Raw genomic sequence first — 19,903 nt, 5'->3', positions numbered from 1 at the left:
TCTTAGCATGTGTTATGACAAACAGCACACAGCAGTTTATAGAAACTATTGAACTGTTAACTCCCTGTCAAGATAAGTTATAACCACAAGCAGGCATATTACATGCAAGCCTAGAGTTAAAGAAAATTTATGGTACGGAAACTTGGACCATAGGGGGAAAAGTCTTCTCTACTAACTGAGCATATAATAATTAGCAAACGAAATTTGTATGAAGAGACAGTTCACATAGCTACTAACATTATTTTACATTCTGTCTTCACAGATGCATATTCTGTTGTTTTATAAGACATTCTCGGAAAAAAATTAAAGAAAAAAAATTAGTAAAAGCCACATCTGAAAATACCAGTTTAAGTTTGACATAGGAAATAAGTTCTTTCTCTGTTTTTATCTTTGTATTCTGGACAATGACCTATTTGGTAAAGTTTCCAGGAAATAAATTTATTTCAGATAATTTAACTGAAGTATTATATAACATAGAATTTTAAAATACTGATATATATTTGTGGGATAGGGTTTAAATTTTTCTTATTTGATAGATGTCTTAAATTTTTAAAAATTGAAATTCTAAGAAAAAGGTTTGACATTCTAAATTTTGTTTTTCTTTAGGAGTAGATCCCATAATAGATCACGTTCAAGACAAAAAGATAGACGTAGATCTAAGAGCCCACATAAAAAACGATCTAAATCAAGAGAGAGACGGAAATCAAGGAGTCGTTCACATTCACGGTGAGTTTTTGGAAAATTAAGGTAATTTTTTTCATGACTTCATTTGTTAAAAATCTGTTGTGGTTTAGGTTTTTAATGAGAGAAAATAAACTTTTTCCTGATTGTTTTAGTAATGATTAATATTGGTTGCCATTGATTTGAATCTGATGGCCATTATGACTCATGAGGTTTCCAGGCTACTGTACTTACTTTTGCCTGGTAATTGTTTCATTTAACAGCTTCATATACAACTGAGTTACATATACATTTATATGTAATGTCTTAATAACTATCATACATTGTTTTGTGTTAATTATTGAGGAAGGAGAGGGAGGTCCTTTTGGGGAGTGGAATTATTTCAGTTGTAAATCTATTTATTCTTGTTTTTAAAGGGACAAGCGAAAAGACAACCGAGAAAAGATCAAAGAAAAGGAAAGAGTGAAAGAAAAAGATAGAGAAAAAGAAAGGGAAAAAGAGAGAGACAGGGAAAAGGAACGTGAAAAAGAGAAGGAACGGGGTAAAAACAAAGAACGGGAAAAGGACCGAGATAAAGACAAGGAAAAGGACAGAGAGAGAGAACGGGAAAAAGAGCATGAAAAGGAGCGAGACAAGGAGAAGGAAAAGGAACAGGATAAAGAAAAGGAACGAGAAAAGGACAGATCCAAAGAGATAGATGAGAAAAGAAAGAAGGATAAAAAATCCAGAACACCACCCAGAAGTTACAATGCATCAAGAAGATCTCGTAGTACCAGCAGGTTTGATATACTTTAATTTTTTACCCAGGGGTTTAACTGATTTCAAATGAAAACATATATTTTAACTGAGGGGAAAAAATTGTGCAAGTGGAATCAGTATAATAATATCAGAACATTTGCCTCTACTTGCAGAGTAAGTGTTTCTCTAACAGGGAGCTTGACACAGTATTGAACCAATTTGAAAAGTTTTAACTATCCTTTGTAATTCATTATTTTAACCTGGTGGTGGTGGCAGTGGGCTGCTGCTGATTTTCTTGGAGGGTGGGATAGCAGGGGCAAGGTTTTTTTTTTTAAATATAGAAGAATTGATCTCTCAGGCTTCTACATTTCTTTGGAATGGTGGTGGTGTGTTAAGTTTTAATATGTAAAATGATTTCTAAAGTTGCAGTGTTAGTCGTTTCTGTCATTTAAGTTAATTTTTACTGCACTGTTTCATTGAGTGCATGGCATTTAAAATTTGGTTTTCTTTTGTCAATTTTAAGGTTTTGCTTTATTTTTAGGACTGTTCTTTCAATATATTAATAGGTACACTGCCAACAGGTGGCAGCAGGTTGCCATAGTAACAGTGGCAAAATGAGGACCTTCATTGAGTCAAGATTATCTAAACCTACATCCATTACTCCAGATGATAACCATGACTATAAATAAATGGAAGTTCCTAACTTGTGTTAAACTATATTAAAAAGACTAAAGAGTATATATATATTAGCAAGTTTTAAAGATACTTTAAACATAATTTTTCAGAGAAAATATCTGAGACAGGAATGTGTGTGTGTGTGTACGTGTACACACACACACACACATATATATTAAACTGTTTATTTAAAGGTCTTAGGGAGACCCAACCATTCCCAAAACACTTTTTTTTTTTCTGTTTTAAGATTTTATTGGAGAAGGGGAACAGGATTTTATTGGGGAACAGTGTGTACTTCCGGGAATTTTTCCAAGTCAAGTTGTCCTTTCATTTGTAGTTGTGGAGGGTGCAGCTCAGTTCCAGGGTCCAGTTGCCATTGTTAGTTACAGGGGGCGCAGCCCAGCATCTCTTGTGGGAGTCGAACCGGCAACCTTGTGGTTGAGAGGACACACTCCAACCAACTGAGCCATCCGGGAGCTCAGCGGCAGCTCAGCTCAAGGTGCTGTGTTCAATCTTAGTTGCAGGGGGCAGAGCCCACCATCACTTGTGGGAGTCGAGGGGTCAAACCGGCAACCTTGTGGTTGAGAGCCCCCTGGCCCATGTGGGAATCAAACTGGCAGCCTTTGGTGTTAGGAGCACGGAGCTCCAACCACCTGAGCCACCGGGCCGATCCCCTATATTAAACTCTTTTAATAGCTTTTATAAAAAATTTTTTTTATGAGTTTATTTTGTCTTTACATTTTTTTTTTAAATTGGTGAATATTGGGAAACTGTGTTTCTCCAGGGCCCATCGGCTCCAACTCGTTGTCCTTCAGTCTAGTTGTGGAGGGCGCAGCTCATTTCCAAATCCAGTTGCTGTTTTCAATCTTTAGTTGCTGGGGACACAGCCCACCATCCCATGCGGGAATTGAACCGGCAACCTTGTTGAGAGCTCGTGCTCTAACCAACTGAGCCATCCAGCCGCCCCTAATAGCTTATTCTTTTTTTGTTTTGTTTTTTAAAGATTTTATTGGGGAAGGGCAATAGAACTTTATTGGGGAACAATGTGTACTTCCAGGCCTTTTTTCCAAGTCAAGTTGTTGTCCTTTCAATCTTAGTTGTGGAGGGTGCCGTTCAGCTTCAAGTTGTTGTCCTTTCAGTCTCAGTTGTCGAGGGCGGAGCTCAGCTGCAGGTCCAGTTCCCATTGCTAGTTGCAGGGGCACAGCCCACCATCCCTTGCGGGAGTCGAAACTGGCAACCTTGTGGTTGAGAGCCCGCGCTCCGACCAACTGAGCCATCCGGCAGCTCAGAGGCAGCTCAGCTCAAGGTGCCTTAGTTGCAGGGGGTGGAGCCCACCATCCCCTGTGGGACTCGAGGAATTGAACTGGCAACCTTGTGGTTGAGAGCCCACTGGCCCATGTGGGAATCAAACCGGCAGCCTTCGGAGTTAGGAGCATGGAGCTCTAACCACCTGAGCCACCGGGCCGGCCCCCCCTAATAGCTTATTCTTAATGCTAGTATTTGGTTAGGTAATTGCAAACATTAATTGAGTGCTTTTACTATATACCAGATTTTATGTCTCAGCAGTTTTTCATGACTAACCTTATTTAACCCTCACAGTAAGCCTGTGACGACTATTATATTACCGTGGTTTTAAAACATGAGGAAACTGAAGCTTAGAGGAAACTTTCTGTCTTCTCTCTACTTCAGTATTAGAAGTATACTAGCTCTTTCTCTTTTTTAGAGATTAAGTTTGAGAATGCTCTAACCAGTACATGCTACCTGCTTTAAAAAACTTTCTCAGAAGCATAAAGTTGAAAGCAACAGTATGTGTTAAAATGGGATTTAAAATAAACCAGATCACTGGCATATTTTAGCACACTGAACCAAAAACTAAAGAATTAATTTAACCTCATTTACTGTGGGTATCAGTTGAGTCTTGCAACTGCCCATACACTGCACAGTGTTTTTATTGATTGTATGTCACACATTCTTTTGTGTTTATATGATTGTCTAGACATTTCACAACACCAAATAATGCTTTGATTCCTTTTAAATTCAGTTGAATTTATTTTTTCTGATGACTGAATTGTTTAATTTTTTTTTGTAGCCTATTTAAAAGGCTCTTGATATTTAAGAAAGTTCAGATGTTCATGTTCATTCCTAAATATATTCTTAAATAACCCCTGGGGCCTGGAGAATAAATGCTGACTAACATTAGTTCCTAAAGGTTCAGCAGTTTGGAATGTTTCATGCTTTCGGAAGAACTTGTTGAAGAGTTACAATTTCTCTACTGGTAGCATTTTTCTGCTTTTAAAGTGCTGTTGATTGTTTAGTAAATGGGAAATATTTTAACTATTCAGAAAAATAGTCTGCTTAATATTTTTATTTCCAACATTGTCTCCTAATCTATATTTTTTAAAAAAATTTTGGTATTTAAAAAATGTTTAATGCCTGAAAGCTACTATCGGTAAAGGTGAGTCCAAGAAAGGGAATAAAATATTTATTGAATACCTATCTTGTGCCAGACACTATGCTTGGTACTTTACTAGTATTATCCTAAATCCTCATAATAACACTGTAAAGCTTGTGTTATCTCCATTTTCCAGTTGGAAAAACTGAGATTCAGATTAAAAGTAATATGACCCCAGTTGTGCAGCTGGTAAAGTGTGGAACTAAAATTTAAATCTAATTCTAACCAATTCCAGTTTATCATACAACTGGCTGCTTTTTCTCAAATTAATTGATATTCTAGGTTGCTGCCTATCCAGTCTTAGCGCTCATGATCACCAGCTGGTAGTTGTTAGATATCCACCTGTACATAGTGCTTTCTGGATATACAAGTGAAGTTACACTGGTCAAGGCAGGGCCATTTCATGTAAACTGAAAGTCTGGAATATACTGACTTTCTTTTGCTGTGAATAAGTACTTCAGGTTTTTGCCCTGAGCTATTACAGAATAGCATTGATTGAATAAAATATTGTTGTCTAAGTTCCTCGTTAGGAAGTATAATTTTGAGGTATTCTTGAAATAAAATTGTACTGGAGGAGAGAGAGAGAGCCTTAGGTAGAGTTGGAATTGACTTACTTGTGTTCTCAAAGTTTTTGAGCTTTTCGGTTTTAACATCTGCCATATATACCCACATCTGAGCATTATTTAGGTTTTAATTTTATAAATGAAAAACAGACAAAATGTTTCATTAATCTAGAGTCAGTGTACAGAGGTGGTAAGAAGAACTTCAATTCTAGAAGACTTGATGCTTTCAGCTATGTGCTCACTAATTATCAGCTTCTTGTGAGACTGATCATTGGATATATCAATCATTTAACAAATATATCCTCATACCTCATCTCCTGAATTACGAACATCTTGAAATTCATTGTTTCTAAGTTGACCACCCTTAGAAATGAAGTAGTTAAGAGTATGCATATTTGCTAATATGGTAAGCAAAAATAGTTTTTAATAATAGTCTAGTAATTATTTTTTACTTCGTTATATTTAAATCCCAGGTTTTAAATATTTTACTTATATCTAAGCAACTTGTGCACTCAATTTTAAATTAATAGGACAACAGCAATGAAATGGTAGGAGATTGGAGGGTAAAGCAGTTTCTTCTAAGATAAATTGATGTAAATACTTTTTTAGAGATCTTCTAAATACTTAGGTCTAGAAAGTTCACATTTTGCAAGCCAACTTAGCTTGCAGTTCTTGAAAAGGCCTTGTTAACCTTGCTACAAAATAATCCACAGTGGGGCAGCAAGGAGCCAGATGCATGACAAAGGATCTGATAAGCAAAACACGGTTTAGATGCTAAGGAAAAACATACTTAACTTGCTTGAGAGATTCTGAAACATCCATTAATATGTTTTTCTACTCAGGAAATTATTGTTCAAATGAACTAGGTGAAACGAAGATCCTCTACCCTTTCATATGTGAAATCTTTTCATCAGTCTGTAAAATTTATGGTTCATAATGTGACCTGCATTAAAATTAGATAATAGAATGTGCTCAAAAATGACATAAGTTTAAACTGGCCTCTGAAGAATACTATTTACTTCAGAGCATTAAGAACCCTTCTGCTTTTGCATATTTGAATTGCCCTTTATTTAAATTGCTGTTTTTTTATCTTGACTTTCAGGGAAAGGCGTAGGAGGAGGAGCCGGAGTTCTTCCAGATCCCCAAGAACATCCAAAACCATAAAAAGGAAATCTTCTAGGTCTCCATCCCCGAGGAGGTAAGTTGAAAGTGTGTGCTAAAACTGAGGAGGAAGCAGGGGGAAGACGTTCTCCCTTCAGTCTCGTTTTTAAACTTCATATTTTGAGGCTGTAATATATAATAGGTTTGGATGGTTCAGAAATCAAAACAGTATAAAAAGTTATACATTGATAGGTCTTAATTTCCACTTACGTGCCCATCTACTCTGTCCCCATAAATAATGACTTTATTTTTTTGTATGTTCTTCTAGTTTTGTACACATACAAGATGAGGATATATATAGTTTTTATTTTCATCTTTCTTATACAAAAGGTAGCACAACATATACACTGTTGTTCACTAACTGTTATCACTTAACTACCAGATCTTTCCATATTCATCAGAGAGAACTGCTTCATTCTTTTTTACAACTGCATGGACTTCCGTTGTGTGATAGTACCTTAGTTTATTTAACCATCCTGCAGTAGAATGGGTTTCCTTAATTTTCCTATTATAAATTATACAATGCTGTAATGAATAGTTTTGGACTTACATCATTTTGTAGTGTGCAAGTATGTAGGAAATTTTTCCAGAAATGGTAATGTTGGGTCAGAGGATAAGTGTGTTTGCAATTTTGAGGGCTATTTCCATTTGCCCTCCATAAGGGTTGGCAGCACCTTGTACTTCAACCAGTTGCATATGAGAATCCTGTTTCCCTTTAGCTGTGCTATGTTATATTATCAAAGTTGTAGAATTTTTGTCCATCTGATAGACAAAAAATGGTACCAACATATAGTAATTTTAGTTGCATTTCTCTTAAAGGTAATAATCTCTTCATACAGAGATTGAAAGCCACTTGTATTTCCTTTTCTGTGAATTGTCTATATACTTTGCCTATTTTTCTATGGAGTCTGTTTTTTTACTGTTTTCAAAAAGGAGCTCATTTGGTATTAGGGAGATCATTCTTTAGTACTTTGATTTCATCATTCCTAGTTTGTCATTTCTTTTTAGGAATTGTTTATGAAACTTGATTTTACAAATGTTTTTGATTTTTATATAATTTAATCTCCCATTTTCTGTCTTTTATGACTTCTAGATTTTGAGTCATAAATTTAAAAAAGTCTTTTTCCATTGCAAGGTTATGACTAATTTTCACATTGTTTTTTCTTGGACTTTATGGTTTTATTTTTATATTTAAATCTGATCCATCAGGAGTTTATCCATTTGGTGCATATGGCTTATGGGTCCAATTTTATTTTATTTTTCCAAATGCTTCTCTATTGTTATAATACCATTTATTAAAAACTCAGTTTTTCTTGGGACGGCCAGTTAGCTCAGTTGGTTAGAGCGTGGTGCTCTTAACAAGGTTGCCAGTTCGATCCCCACATGGGCCACTGTGAGCTATGCCCTCCACAACTAGATTGAACCAACTACTTGACTTGGAGCTGATGGGTCCTGGAAAAACACACTTAAATAAATACAAGTAAAAAAACAAACCAAAAAAACCTCAGTTTTTCTAACACTAGTTTGATATGTTGCCTTTGTCATATACTACATGTTCTATCTGTTGGTGTCTATTTCTGGGCCTTCTGTGCTGTTGGATTGGTCAGTGTCTCATGCTTTTAGTTATTCAGATTGTACAGTATCTCTTAGTATCTAGTAAGGCCTGTTCTTCGCCACACCCCCGTTGTTCTTTTTTGAGCCTTCCTGACCATTGCATGTTTATTTTTCCATTTGAGCATAAGAGTCAGTTGTCTAGGTTCTAGAAATAAAACCTATTGATGATTTACTACAGTTGATTACGTTTATTAGAGAAAGTTGATAAGGAGCTTTATTAACAAAGCTTTATGATGGTGAATCTTTCTATCCAGGAACATGATACATCTTTCTGCTTATTAGGCCCATCTTGAGTGTTTTGCAGTGTTGGTTTCATGTAGATTTTATGTATTTCCTAGGTTATTTTTACTTTTTTTTGTTGCTCTTGTAAGAGAGGTCTTTTCATTCATTATGTCATCTAATTGGATGTTGAGTTTCTACATAGGAAGGTATTGATTTCTGTATATTTTTTCGTACAACTAACTTACTGATAAGTCATAGTTTTTCAGTTGGTTTTCTGTGATTTTTCTAGGTATAGAAAAGAGAAATTTATAAAAAGCTTTGCCATAGTGTAAGGAACATATTTCCCAGCAGGGGTCTTTTGTTCATTTGCTTGTGGGTTATTGTTTTTAGGTGAGAATAATGGAAGGCATAGGATGCTATAGAAATGGCCATATTTGTATTTAAAAAAAAATTGCTTAGGAAAGTCGAAACTTTTCTCAGGGCGGCTGGATGGCTCAGTTGGTTAAGTAGCGCGAGCTCTCAACAACAAGATTGCTGGTTCAATTCCCGCATGGGATGGTGGGCTGCGCCCCTGCAACTAAGATTGAAAACGGCTACTGGACTTGGAGCTAAGCTGCGCCCTCCACAACTAGATTGAAAAACGACTTGGAACTGATGGGCCCTGGAGAAACACACTGTTCTCCAATTAAAAAAATAAAATTATATATTAAAAAAACTTTTCTCAGTTGCAAACTTAGACAAAAAGATATATATTCACAAGGTGTCACTCTCTCCCCTATTCGTTTTACCTTGTTTTCCCTCCACCTTCTGTAAGTGACCAATTGTTTATTTTAGCCTTCCTTTCTTTTTGCAAAATTAAGCAGATACATATACTTGAATTTCTCCTTTCTTCACAAAAGACAGTATGTAATATATACACTGTGTGTGTGTGTTGGGAGGGGGGCAGTGACTGTATCAAGCACCACCTTCACCCTGAGTAACTTTTTAAAATGAGAAATAATTCACATCATAAAATTTACCGCTTTAAATGTGCAATTCAGTGGTTTGTTTGTTTTTGTATGTTCACTGTGTTATGTAACCATCACTGCTACTTAATTTCAGAACATTTTTCATTTCAAAGAAAGCTCATACCCATTAGCAGTTATTCTCCATAGCTCCTGAGAGCCACTAATCTATTTCCTGTCTCTGTAGATTTGCCTCATATAATATGTGTGGTCTTTTGTGTCTGTCTTCTTTGAATGTAATGTTTTTAAGTTTCATGCATATCGTAGCATGAATTACTCCTTTTTGTGGGTGAATCATATTCCAGTGTGTGGATACAACCATGTTTTATTTATACATTCATTAGATGATGGATATTTAGTATTGTTTCCATTTTTTGGATATTATGAATAATACTGCTATGTACATTCATGTACAAGTTTTTGTGTGGAACCATGTTTTCATTTCTCTCAGGAGTGGTAATTGCTGAGCCACAGTTACACTCTATCTGACAAACACACTGTTTTCCAAAGTAGCTATGGCAGTTTACATTCCTGTCAGCAAAGTACAGGGTTCCAGTTGCTTCCACGTGCTCACTGACACTTGTTCTTGTTTGTCTCTGATTATAGTCATTCTTGTGAGTGTATAGTGGTGTCACATTGTGCTTTTAATTTACATTTATTTCATGATTAGTGATACTGAGCTTTTTTTCCCATGTGCTTATTGTCCATTTTTGTACCTTTGGAGAAATGTCTATTCAAGTTTTCTGTCCATTTTGAATTGGGTTGGTTTTTTGTGTTTAAGTTGTAGGAATTCTTATATTCTGGATATTAATCCCTTACCAGATACATGATTTACAACTATTTTCTCCCATTCTGTGGGTTGTCTTTTCACTTACTTGATAGTGTCCTTTGCACAAAAGTTTTTAATTTTGATGAAGTCAAATTTATTTTTCCATTTGTTGCCTTTGCTTTTGCTTTGCTCCAAGAATTCATTGCTAAATTCAATGCCATGAAGATTTCCCCTATGTTTTCTTCTAAGAGTTTTATAGTTTTAGTTTACATGTTTAGGTCTTTGATCCATTTTGAGTTAATTTTTACACGTGGTGTAAAGTAGGGGTTCAGCTTCAGTCTTTGCATATGGATGTTCAGTTTCCCACCACAATTTGTTGAAAAGGTTGTCCTCTTCCCATAGAATGGGTCTTGGCAGTCTTGTGAAAAATCATTTGACCATACATGTGAGTTGTTTTTTGGGTTTTCTATTCTGTTCCATTGCTCTGTACAAGGTGTGATCAACTAATATGGTGAATGTATAAATAAAAAAAAATTTTTTACAGTAAAAATCATGGTGCCATTAATCCCCCTCAAAATACAACCACCTCCCTACAACAAACACACTTATCCCATCGTTCTTGCCACTTTCTGAAGCAGTTCTGGAATCTTCTGTTGTGTCTTTAGTTCAGCTGTCATGACTGCCTTGATGTCCTGAATTGATTTAAAACATTTACCTTTCATCGTCATTTTCACTTTGGGGAAGAGCCAGAAGTTGCACGGTGCCAGATCCGATGAATAAGGTGGATGAGGACACACCGTAATGTTTTTGTTTGACAGAAATTGCCGTACCAGAAGTGAAATAGTTTTACATATTAACCATTTTGAATTAATTCCAGACATCCAGACAACCACAACAGCTCAACTAAAGACACTTACTACAGAGGACTTCCAGAACTGCTTCAGAAAGTGGCAAGAACGATGGGATAAGTGTGTTTGAAACAAGGGAGAGTACTTTGAGGGGGATTACATGACAATGTGTCCTTTATAGTAATAATTCTTTGAGTACTCTTGCCATCTTAACAATATTTAAGTCTTCTGTTCTATGAACATGGAATGTTTTCCCATTTATTTGTCTTTATTTCTTTCAGCATTTTTTTCCCCTTGGTTAAATTTATTGCAAAGAATTTTCTTAGGAATGTTAGATGAGCTTTTCTTGACTTGAGGAGTTATGTGTAAAGATAAACATACACACACAAATGTGTTGCAAATGTATTGTCTTGATTTGTCATTTTTCTTTTGAATATGCTAATAGTGTTTTTTTACCTTGCAAAATTTATGTAAGGCAAATCTTTTCTTTTATTGGACCTGAAATTTGGTTATGGTTAAAAAATCTTTCCCTTCACTCACGTTATAAAGAAATTTGACTATATATTGTTTCATTGGAAAAACTTAGGTCTTCAATCCATTTGCATTTATTAATTTATATGGAATGAGATATGGATCCAATGTTAACACTTAAATAATAATCCAGTTATGTCCAAACCTTTTATTTATAAATGATCATCTTTTCCCTAGTGATTTGAGATGCCACCTTTGTTATACTAAATTTTCATATGAATTTAGGTTTGTTTCCTAAGTGTGTTTATTTGTTCCACTGGTCTTTGTGTTTATTTTTAAACTATTCATAATTAAGAGAAGAAAGTTTAGAATTCCATATTAGGGTTAACTATTTTGAGTAGAAGCTATCTATTATGCTTCTGATGGGAAATGCATTATTTTTTTCCTCTAATTTTAAGGGTCTGTTATTTTTATAAATAGAACTTGATCTTTCCGTCTTCTGCTTAACTTTTGCTCTTGAATTGCGGGGCTTCTTTGTAATGGTGACTGCTTAGGGCACATGGGACAATAGGTTATTTGAAGTTCCAATTTTCCTAATAGTCATTCAGTCCTACCTGGGAGCCACATCTTATTCTTTATCTTTTTCATTCCTTTGTGCTAATTCATTTTTTGCTTTGAAAAGGTGGGTTAAAAAGTTATATTTGGTTTTATTTTATCCTAATTACAGTAGATAAACAAATCTCAAAAGTTTCAAAATGAATTGAAAATACCAAATTGTGTTTTATGTGAATATAGGAGGCCTCTGTGAAAATAACTTGTGTATCTTTAAAAAATTAATTAGGGTGTGGATGGAGTAGGTTGGATTATAGGTCCCATTTATGTTACTTGGTCAAACCAGATTACTGATAGGCTTATTTACAATGCATTAGTGTTAGATAAGACTGTATTGTCAACAATATAGCAGGTCTTTAATTTCTTAAAAGTTAACTGACATATTATCAATATTCTTATAGCAGAAATAAGAAAGATAAAAAGAGAGAGAAAGAAAAGGATCATATAAGTGAAAGAAGAGAGAGAGAACGTTCCACCTCTACAAGAAAGAATTCTAATGACAGAGATGGGAAGGAAAAATTGGAGAAGAACAATACTTCACTTAAAGTAAGCAACCATCATTCAGTGTTTAGGTTTTGAATAATTAATAATTGAGATTCTTTATTGCGTAGAAGAAATTTTAGGCTAAAATAGCTCCTTGAGGGCAACAGCATCTTGTATGATTTTCTATTCTTTCATATTTGTTAAATTGACAATCTTTTAAAACTAAATTTTGAAGTGATGAGATAAGAGCTAACTAAAATTTAAACAATTACATTCCTTACTTTAGAAAGTCAGAATGGCATACAATAAGAAAATTTTTAGACTGTCTACATGTAACAGATGTATTTGATTTTATGCTAGGATTTCTACTCGATGCCATTTTCTTCAGTATGTTTGTTTCAACAAATGTGACAGATGTTCTTTCGTTACTGGTTTTTGCTTCTTTGGTATCCAGATTGTAAATCTACCCTGGTATCTTTGGGAGGTATTCTACTCTTTCAGCAGACCTGTCCCACTTTTTGAAGTCAGTGAGCAGCACTTACTGAACACTTCCTTAGAATTTCTGTTCATCTATTTTATTCTAACTTAATTTCTATGGAGTATCCATCTTTTATTAGAAATACAGAAGACATACTGATACATGCTTGTATAACCTATTTATGTGAAAAGGTTATAGGAGAATATATCCAGGTTTATTAATTCAGAAAAGATATAGTTACATATTTTAGCTATAAGCAGATGTAGCAGGCAACTCAAGAAAAATAATTAAATGTTTATCTTAACATTCATTGCAGGAGAAAGAGCACAATAAAGAACCAGAACCCAGCGTGGGCAAAGAAGTAGATGACAAGGATGCACCGAGGACTGAGGAAAACAAAGTACAGCAAAATGGGAACTGTCAGCCAAACGAGGAAAACCTCTCCACCAAAACAGAAGTGGTATAGGACCAACGGATGCACCTCTAAACACATGCTGGAATCACATCCAAAGCTTTTAATTCTCTTAACAAGTTAAACAGTGAAGAAATCCAGTTGATCAAAAAGATAGCTAACAGCTTTTCTAGTTGTTAGGTGACTTTGGCCATCTTGTTACTAAGAAAATAAAGCATGGACATCATGAAAGTAACATATGTTACCCAAACTCATCTTCTAAAATCTGTACATTTCCATGGTGGCTGACACACTTGTCATGTGGTTTGTTAGTGTTTGCCAAGAAACATTACAAATAAATGGGACAAGGATTCAAATTTGTACTATCCATAAAGACTGGAGACAAGCATTGGAGGCTCTTTTAAAAAGTGCTAGTTACTGAATTTTGTATTGTTTTACCTTTTTTTTTTTTTTTACTTTCAATATATGCAGATTGATGATGTGCTTGAAATCGGTGCAAATATATACCCACCCTTGTCAGTGCAGAATATGTAAGAAGTTTTAACATTTACTTCACAGGATTTATAGTGATTGTGTTAAATTCTCACTGTTGTGTTTTCTTTTCCTCACTGTTTAGGACAGCAGTTTTCCTTTAAGATAGTGTTACATATTAAATTGCTTAAATAAGTGGATTAAAAAACAACTGATGATGCATGCTACTACTGTTCTCTTTCAAAAGGAAGAACAGCAGCTGTGTTTGAATACTAATAACAATGCATTAGTATTCAGTGTTTAGAATCATTGGTTTTCCCCACAAAGTAAGCACTTCTTTTTGAACTTTTGACATTTCCAAGCTTTATTATGAATAATACTGCAGTGTGTATGGTCAGCTGTAGGTGGCAAAAGTGTCATTATAAAAAGAAAACTGGGTTTTCAGAATGGGCTATGGGAGCACAAGCTGAAGCTTTAGTGCCTTCTACAATGCGGTATACTGTTTGCTAGAATTTTATATGTGCTAGTCATTCTCAGTTCATACGGAATTTAGATGGATATTCCATTCACTCCTGCAGAGAAGTGTGCAAGTTATATGTCAGAAGAGCATCTTAGTTCTAATATGAGAGGGAGGTCCTGTTTTCAAGAATGACTTTAGAGCTTAAAATGACAGTGCAGTTTTGGGACCATCAGTTTTATACTGTGATTGAAAATGAAGCATGTTCTTAATTTACTTAAAGCAAACCGTTTAGTTGTCTACATTGGATGGCCTTAATTATTACCTCTCAATCATCTTCTCATAAGTGATGTTATACAGAAATTGTAGGAGAATATGTGAGGTTATTTGTTTTATGTTTAAGGATATGTTTACTTGAGTTTAAAATATAGGTCATCCATTATTCTTAGATTCACTTTTTGCAGAAAGTATGTAAGTAGTAAAACGACAACATTGCTAATATTTGCCCCCAAAACCGTAACTGATGGTGTCAGGATTCTTTTCATTATTGTTATATTTCCAGAAAAGTTAAAACCTTTTAATTAGCATGTTACTGAAAAATCAAGTATAGTTATTTTAATGCACTCTAATACAATCAAATTACTCAGTTGCCTTACCTCATGGGAAGTTATTTATAGATTTAAAAAGCTAAGTAGCACATCAATTACTTGGTTTCAACTTGAGTTTTCTTTTAGTGTTAATACTATTGAAACTTAAGTATTTGGTGGAGAATGGAAATTCCCTTATTGCAAGTAATGAAGCCTGGTTTGATTATGAAGCTGCTTAATTACTCTTCATGTGTCCAGAATTACTGTGGTATTTTTTTCCTTTTTGTCACTGTGTACATTAAAAAGTTTGAAAATGCTTTACTATGTAAAGTATAGATGGTCATTTTAATCATTCAACCACATACGGTTGGCTGGTAAACAGCTTATTCTGATACAAGAATGCTTGGTGCATATGGAAAGATCGTGAAGGAGTGTGTCTTGCATCAACAGCTGTCTTATTTATGATATGTAAGTAGAATAGAGCAAATGTTTGAAGCTTTGTTATTTTTAGTACCATTTCTCTAATAAAGCTAAGTATTTTAGAGGAAAGTATTTGTTTATGCATTTCAAACAGCATCTTAGTGTTATCCTGTTCTTATTTTAGTTGCCATAGAAATTGTTTTGACATGGAGAGTGCATGTTTGTGTGGTGTCTATAAAAACAATCATTTAAAGTTTGAGTGTTTTCTTGTACTCTGGACTCTATTAAATGTTTTTTATGTTGTAATTAACATTTAATTTGGGTCCTGGTAATTATTTTTCTTGAATTTATTCAGCTTTAAAATAAAGAAAGACACTAATATGTAAAGTTGGGCATGAGTAGGAATACAAAAGATCTGGAGAAAGTGAAATAATTTTCTTAAACGTGCTTATCGAAGCATGGCTTTCTAGGGTCTTGAAATTTAGTGGGATCTGTGTGTGAGAGTATATTTTCTCTTTGTTCACTTATAAAAGCTGATGTATTTTTTTGTTTATTATTTTCTTTCAAGATATTTTTTTTTTCTCTAAGACTTCCTTTTTATTCTAGATAGATGTTGTCAGAAAAACTTGAGGTAAGGCCAAGAAGACAGCCATTTTATACTTGTTAACCTTCTGTAATTATCGTTTTTAGCTTGATCATACAGAGAGTGCACTCTGTTCCTTAAATTGTAATGGCTCTTCATCATTCCAGACAAATTCTGTTGGTCCTCTTGTTCTTGTTTTTTTTTATCATGCACCTTGAACTGGTAATGTAAGATGCTCCTTCATAAAAGGCATCTAGTTTCACGTGAGAAGATAAGTATAAATCCTTAACTTATGCAACTGTCTCTTTAGTTATTATTTTCCATCTAACTTAAAATTGCAAACACTAATTAGCTTATGATTTTGTTTAGAATTCTTTGTCTCAGTAGGTTCAGTGTGTACTATGTCGATCTTCAGAAGTGTTAGAGGCCCAAATTTTGACATGCCCAATTAAAAACAAACTGGCGTACAGAATCAATATTTTTGTCAAAAAAAGAAAGTAGTATCTTGTGATATTTTCAGGACCCCCATTCATACATCGTGTTTCCCTGAAAATAAGACCTAGCCGAACAATCAGCTCTAATGCGTCTTTTGGAGCAAAAATTAATATAAGACCTGGTATTATATCATATATCATACCCAGTCTTATAGTAAAATAAAACTGGGTCTTATATTAATTTTTGCTCCAAAAGATGCATTAGATCTGGTTGTCCGGCTAGGTCTTACTTTCAAGGAAACACGGTAAGTGTATATATCATTTATATATATATATATATATGTGTGTGTGTATGTTGCTATCTTTATCTGAAAACTTAGAAAACTTGATCTAAATCAAGTGAAGATAGTATTCAAGTTTAAGGATTATAATATATAGTAATAGGCTTTTAAAGGTTAAAAATATTCAAAATAATATGATTTTATTGAAATCTTCAGTAGTTGAATTAGCAATTAAAATAAATCCTTTTGAAAGGATATATTGAATAACATTTCAATGAGTCATTTCTTATTTTCACTAAAAGATAGTATCTGAATTTAATTGGGTGGGTTATAAAGTAGAGCAACTTCAACAAAGTATGTTCCTTATATGTTTAAATTTTTAAAAAATTTTCACTAATGTGTTTATTTTATCATGTTTGTTTACTAATTCATTTAACATTGAATTGTTCTCAAATTTAAAAAGTTTTCAAATTTGAAAGGTGTTCTTCAAAGGACTAAATTATATTTCTGGATGCAGAAGTCTAGTATACGAGGTGTGATCAAAAACTATGGTGAATATTTGCATTTATTACAATAAAAGACACATTGCCATTAATCCCCCTCAAAGTACTCCCTCGTGCTTCGAACACATTTATCCCATCATTCTTGCCTTTCCTGAAACAGTTTTGGGAGCCCTCTGTCATGTCTTTAGTTGTGCTGTCGTGGCTGCCACGATGTCCTGAATCTTTTTCACTTTGGGGCAGAGCCAGAAGTCACATGGTGCCAGATCCAGTGAAAAAGGTGGACGAGGACACACCGTAATGTTTTTATTTGACAGAAATTGCCACATACCAGAAGCGATGTGTGACACACAGCATTGTCATAATGGAGGCTGATTTACAGCGCACTTTAAAACACACCTTCTCTCAACTGTACACGACGGACTGCACCGAACCAGTTAAAACTTGTCACACACTGTTACTGAGGTTCGATGCACTACTTCCCGAATTGAAGATCCCTGCCTTTCCGTTGGATGGCACAGCATTTGCCATATTGTTTGATCATAATGGAAAGGCTCCATGTCACACATCGCTTCTGGTACAGCAATTTTTGTCAAAAACATCAGTGTGTGTCATCACCTACCTTACTTACCAAATCTGGCACTGTGTGACCTCTGGCTCTCCCCCAAAGTTAAAATGACCATGAAAGGTAAATGTTTTTAATCAGTTCAGGACATCGAGGCAGCCACGACAGTGCAAATAAAGACAAAAAAGGGGACTTCCGGAACTAAGTGGCAAGAACTATGGGATAAGTGTGTTTGAAGCAAAGGGGAGAATTTTGAGGGGGATAAATGCCAATGTGTCTTTCACTGTAATAGATTTTTCTGTTTTAAACATTCACCGTATTGTTTGACCGCACCTCGTAAATGTAATAAAATAATCTTTTCAAATAAAATTGACTTTCCTACTTAATCTTGGGTTTGTGGGTGAATTTGTTTTTCTAAGTACATTTTTATTGGTGATTCTTCCCAGAGACCAATACATTATTTCAAAAATAAAAGCTAAAGCTAGGAGTGATTTTTTTGGTCCATATTCTGTTAGGTTGGATTTAGTAGCTAATAACTAGACTTTTTTCCCATGCTATTTTAATATACTTTTGTAGTTTCTAGCAACTTATTACGATTTTTAGTTTATATTTAATATACCATTTCTTAATCTTTTGATTTTAAGAGCAAGTTTGTAGTCTGTTGCCTGATTTTTTAATTTAATTGTATCTAGCTAACGTTTTAATTTTGAAAATAGGCGACTTTTGGGAAACCACATATTTTACAGCTGATATTTCCTTTCCCAGGATTGGAATGAATAACAGTTCCCTCCATTCTTGATTAACCTTTCTTTATTTCCTAAACGGATGATTTCTTAACTATATTAAGTTCAAATTCATGAAAATAATACTGAGAGAATTAAGAGTTGGAAGAGATTGAGTTCCACTAGTTTAAGGTTACTAGTAGGCAGAAAACTTGAACAGTCTAGAATTCCCTTACTTCCACAGATTACGTTTGGTGTATTGTGTACGTGTGTAGGTAGTTCAGTCTAATGGTTAGATATTACTCTTAATTAGGTTAATACCATAGTGCTCTTTACATAATGCTGTGGATTATCAAGGGGAGTGTAAAACTTGAACATGAAGATGCTGCATAGGTGGTGTACATTTCTGTGAGTAGGACTACTAAGTGGTACTAGTAAAGATTTACCAAATGATGCTGCTATTGTGTTGTTATATTTTTAATAAAATTAAAATCTTAAAATCTTGCCACTCTTGAGTACTAATTTTACCTATTTCTGACATTTGCACATTTACAGCTTATTTTTATAACTGAAATGTAATAATACGTTATTCCAGGATTTCAAAATTACTACCAATAAGAGGTATTTGAACATTGGCCAGTCTTCATGTTCTGTGGCAATAACTTGACTCAAAGGCTTTGCATATTAAAGGTTTTGGCGTGTCCTAGTAAGTGATAACTGATTTTGAAATCCCCCTTTTGTTTTCAGAATCAGATTCTTAGTAGGGTATTTGTGCAATGAAAATTGTCACTGCTTGTCTTTTAAAGCAATTGGAATGCCTTCTCCCATTCATCAGAAGTATAGGTCCCCATTTGGTGACTGAGCTGTGTACTCAGGGTGGTCATTTAAATGAGAACCTATTAGTCAAAAGTGCCTCTTTTAAAAAATGAGACCGCTATCAGATATGTAAATTGGAATTCTGTATGACCTGATGGTTTGGTTGGTCCAGAGATGGTGATGCTGTATGGCTGTATGCATTGATTTCTCTATGTAGGCCAGCTGTTTTAGTGGCCTTCTGTGATTAAAAGCCATGAGCCGTTTTGGTTTTCAAATGTGAAACTACATGCATGGAGATGGGTGGGGGTGAGCGGAGAGACCTTTAAAGTGTACTTATCAGTAGTGGGTTTGAGTTTCTCCAGGACTTCTTAAAGGAAAGCTATGTTGGGTAGTAGCAGTGTTTGACAGACTTCCAAACAAAACGGCTCTTTGCATTATTTTTGTTGCGAATGGTTACTATTAAATAGTAATTGCTTAAGGAGTATAGTTATAGAACATTTAATTTTTATAGTTATTTTCTTACATTAGGAATAACATCCTAAGATTCACTGAAAAGAGTAGTTAAGTCTTAAAAAGTATTCTACTCTAATGTAGTAAAGCCACAGTGTGATAATCAGGTGGTAAATGGAATCAGATATGTAGGCATGACCTCTAGTATTGTATTTCCCTCTCTCCTGAGCTCCAGTCTTAAAATCCAGTATTAACCTTTATAATGCTGGATATTTTACTAACACTACATTTATCCTGTTCCAAACAAAACGTTGAATTTCCAATTTTATGTCTGCCTCTGCTGTATTATTTTTCACCAGAACTGACAGCTTTCTGGTTCTGCATTGCCACTATTTCTATCTTGACCCCCACCCTCAATGCATTTGCTAAGTCCT

The 19,903-nt window shown here is 34.6% G+C and overlaps 1 protein-coding gene across 5 annotated transcripts in view; it reads left to right on the top strand.

Moving 5' to 3' along the window:
* SREK1 (splicing regulatory glutamic acid and lysine rich protein 1) overlaps nucleotides 1-18,707 on the top strand; it is a 46,040-nt gene extending 27,333 nt beyond the window's left edge. For 4 of the 5 annotated variants that reach the window (XM_019744136.2, XM_074328880.1, XM_019744155.2 and 1 more), the window contains 5 exons: nucleotides 607-726; nucleotides 1,098-1,460; nucleotides 6,212-6,307; nucleotides 12,212-12,356; nucleotides 13,088-18,707. In XM_019744136.2, coding sequence (XP_019599695.1) covers nucleotides 607-726; nucleotides 1,098-1,460; nucleotides 6,212-6,307; nucleotides 12,212-12,356; nucleotides 13,088-13,237 — 874 coding nt within the window. In that variant the 3' untranslated portion in view covers nucleotides 13,238-18,707. The remainder of the gene's footprint in view (nucleotides 1-606; nucleotides 727-1,097; nucleotides 1,461-6,211; nucleotides 6,308-12,211; nucleotides 12,357-13,087) is intronic. The other variant, XM_019744145.2, reaches the window with a different exon arrangement.
* Nucleotides 18,708-19,903: the final 1,196 nt, after the last annotated feature.

The sequence above is a fragment of the Rhinolophus sinicus genome, linkage group LG03 (genome assembly GCF_036562045.2).
Source record: "Rhinolophus sinicus isolate RSC01 linkage group LG03, ASM3656204v1, whole genome shotgun sequence".
NCBI lineage: Eukaryota > Metazoa > Chordata > Mammalia > Chiroptera > Rhinolophidae > Rhinolophus > Rhinolophus sinicus.
This window is presented reverse-complemented; position numbering and strand designations above follow the sequence as displayed.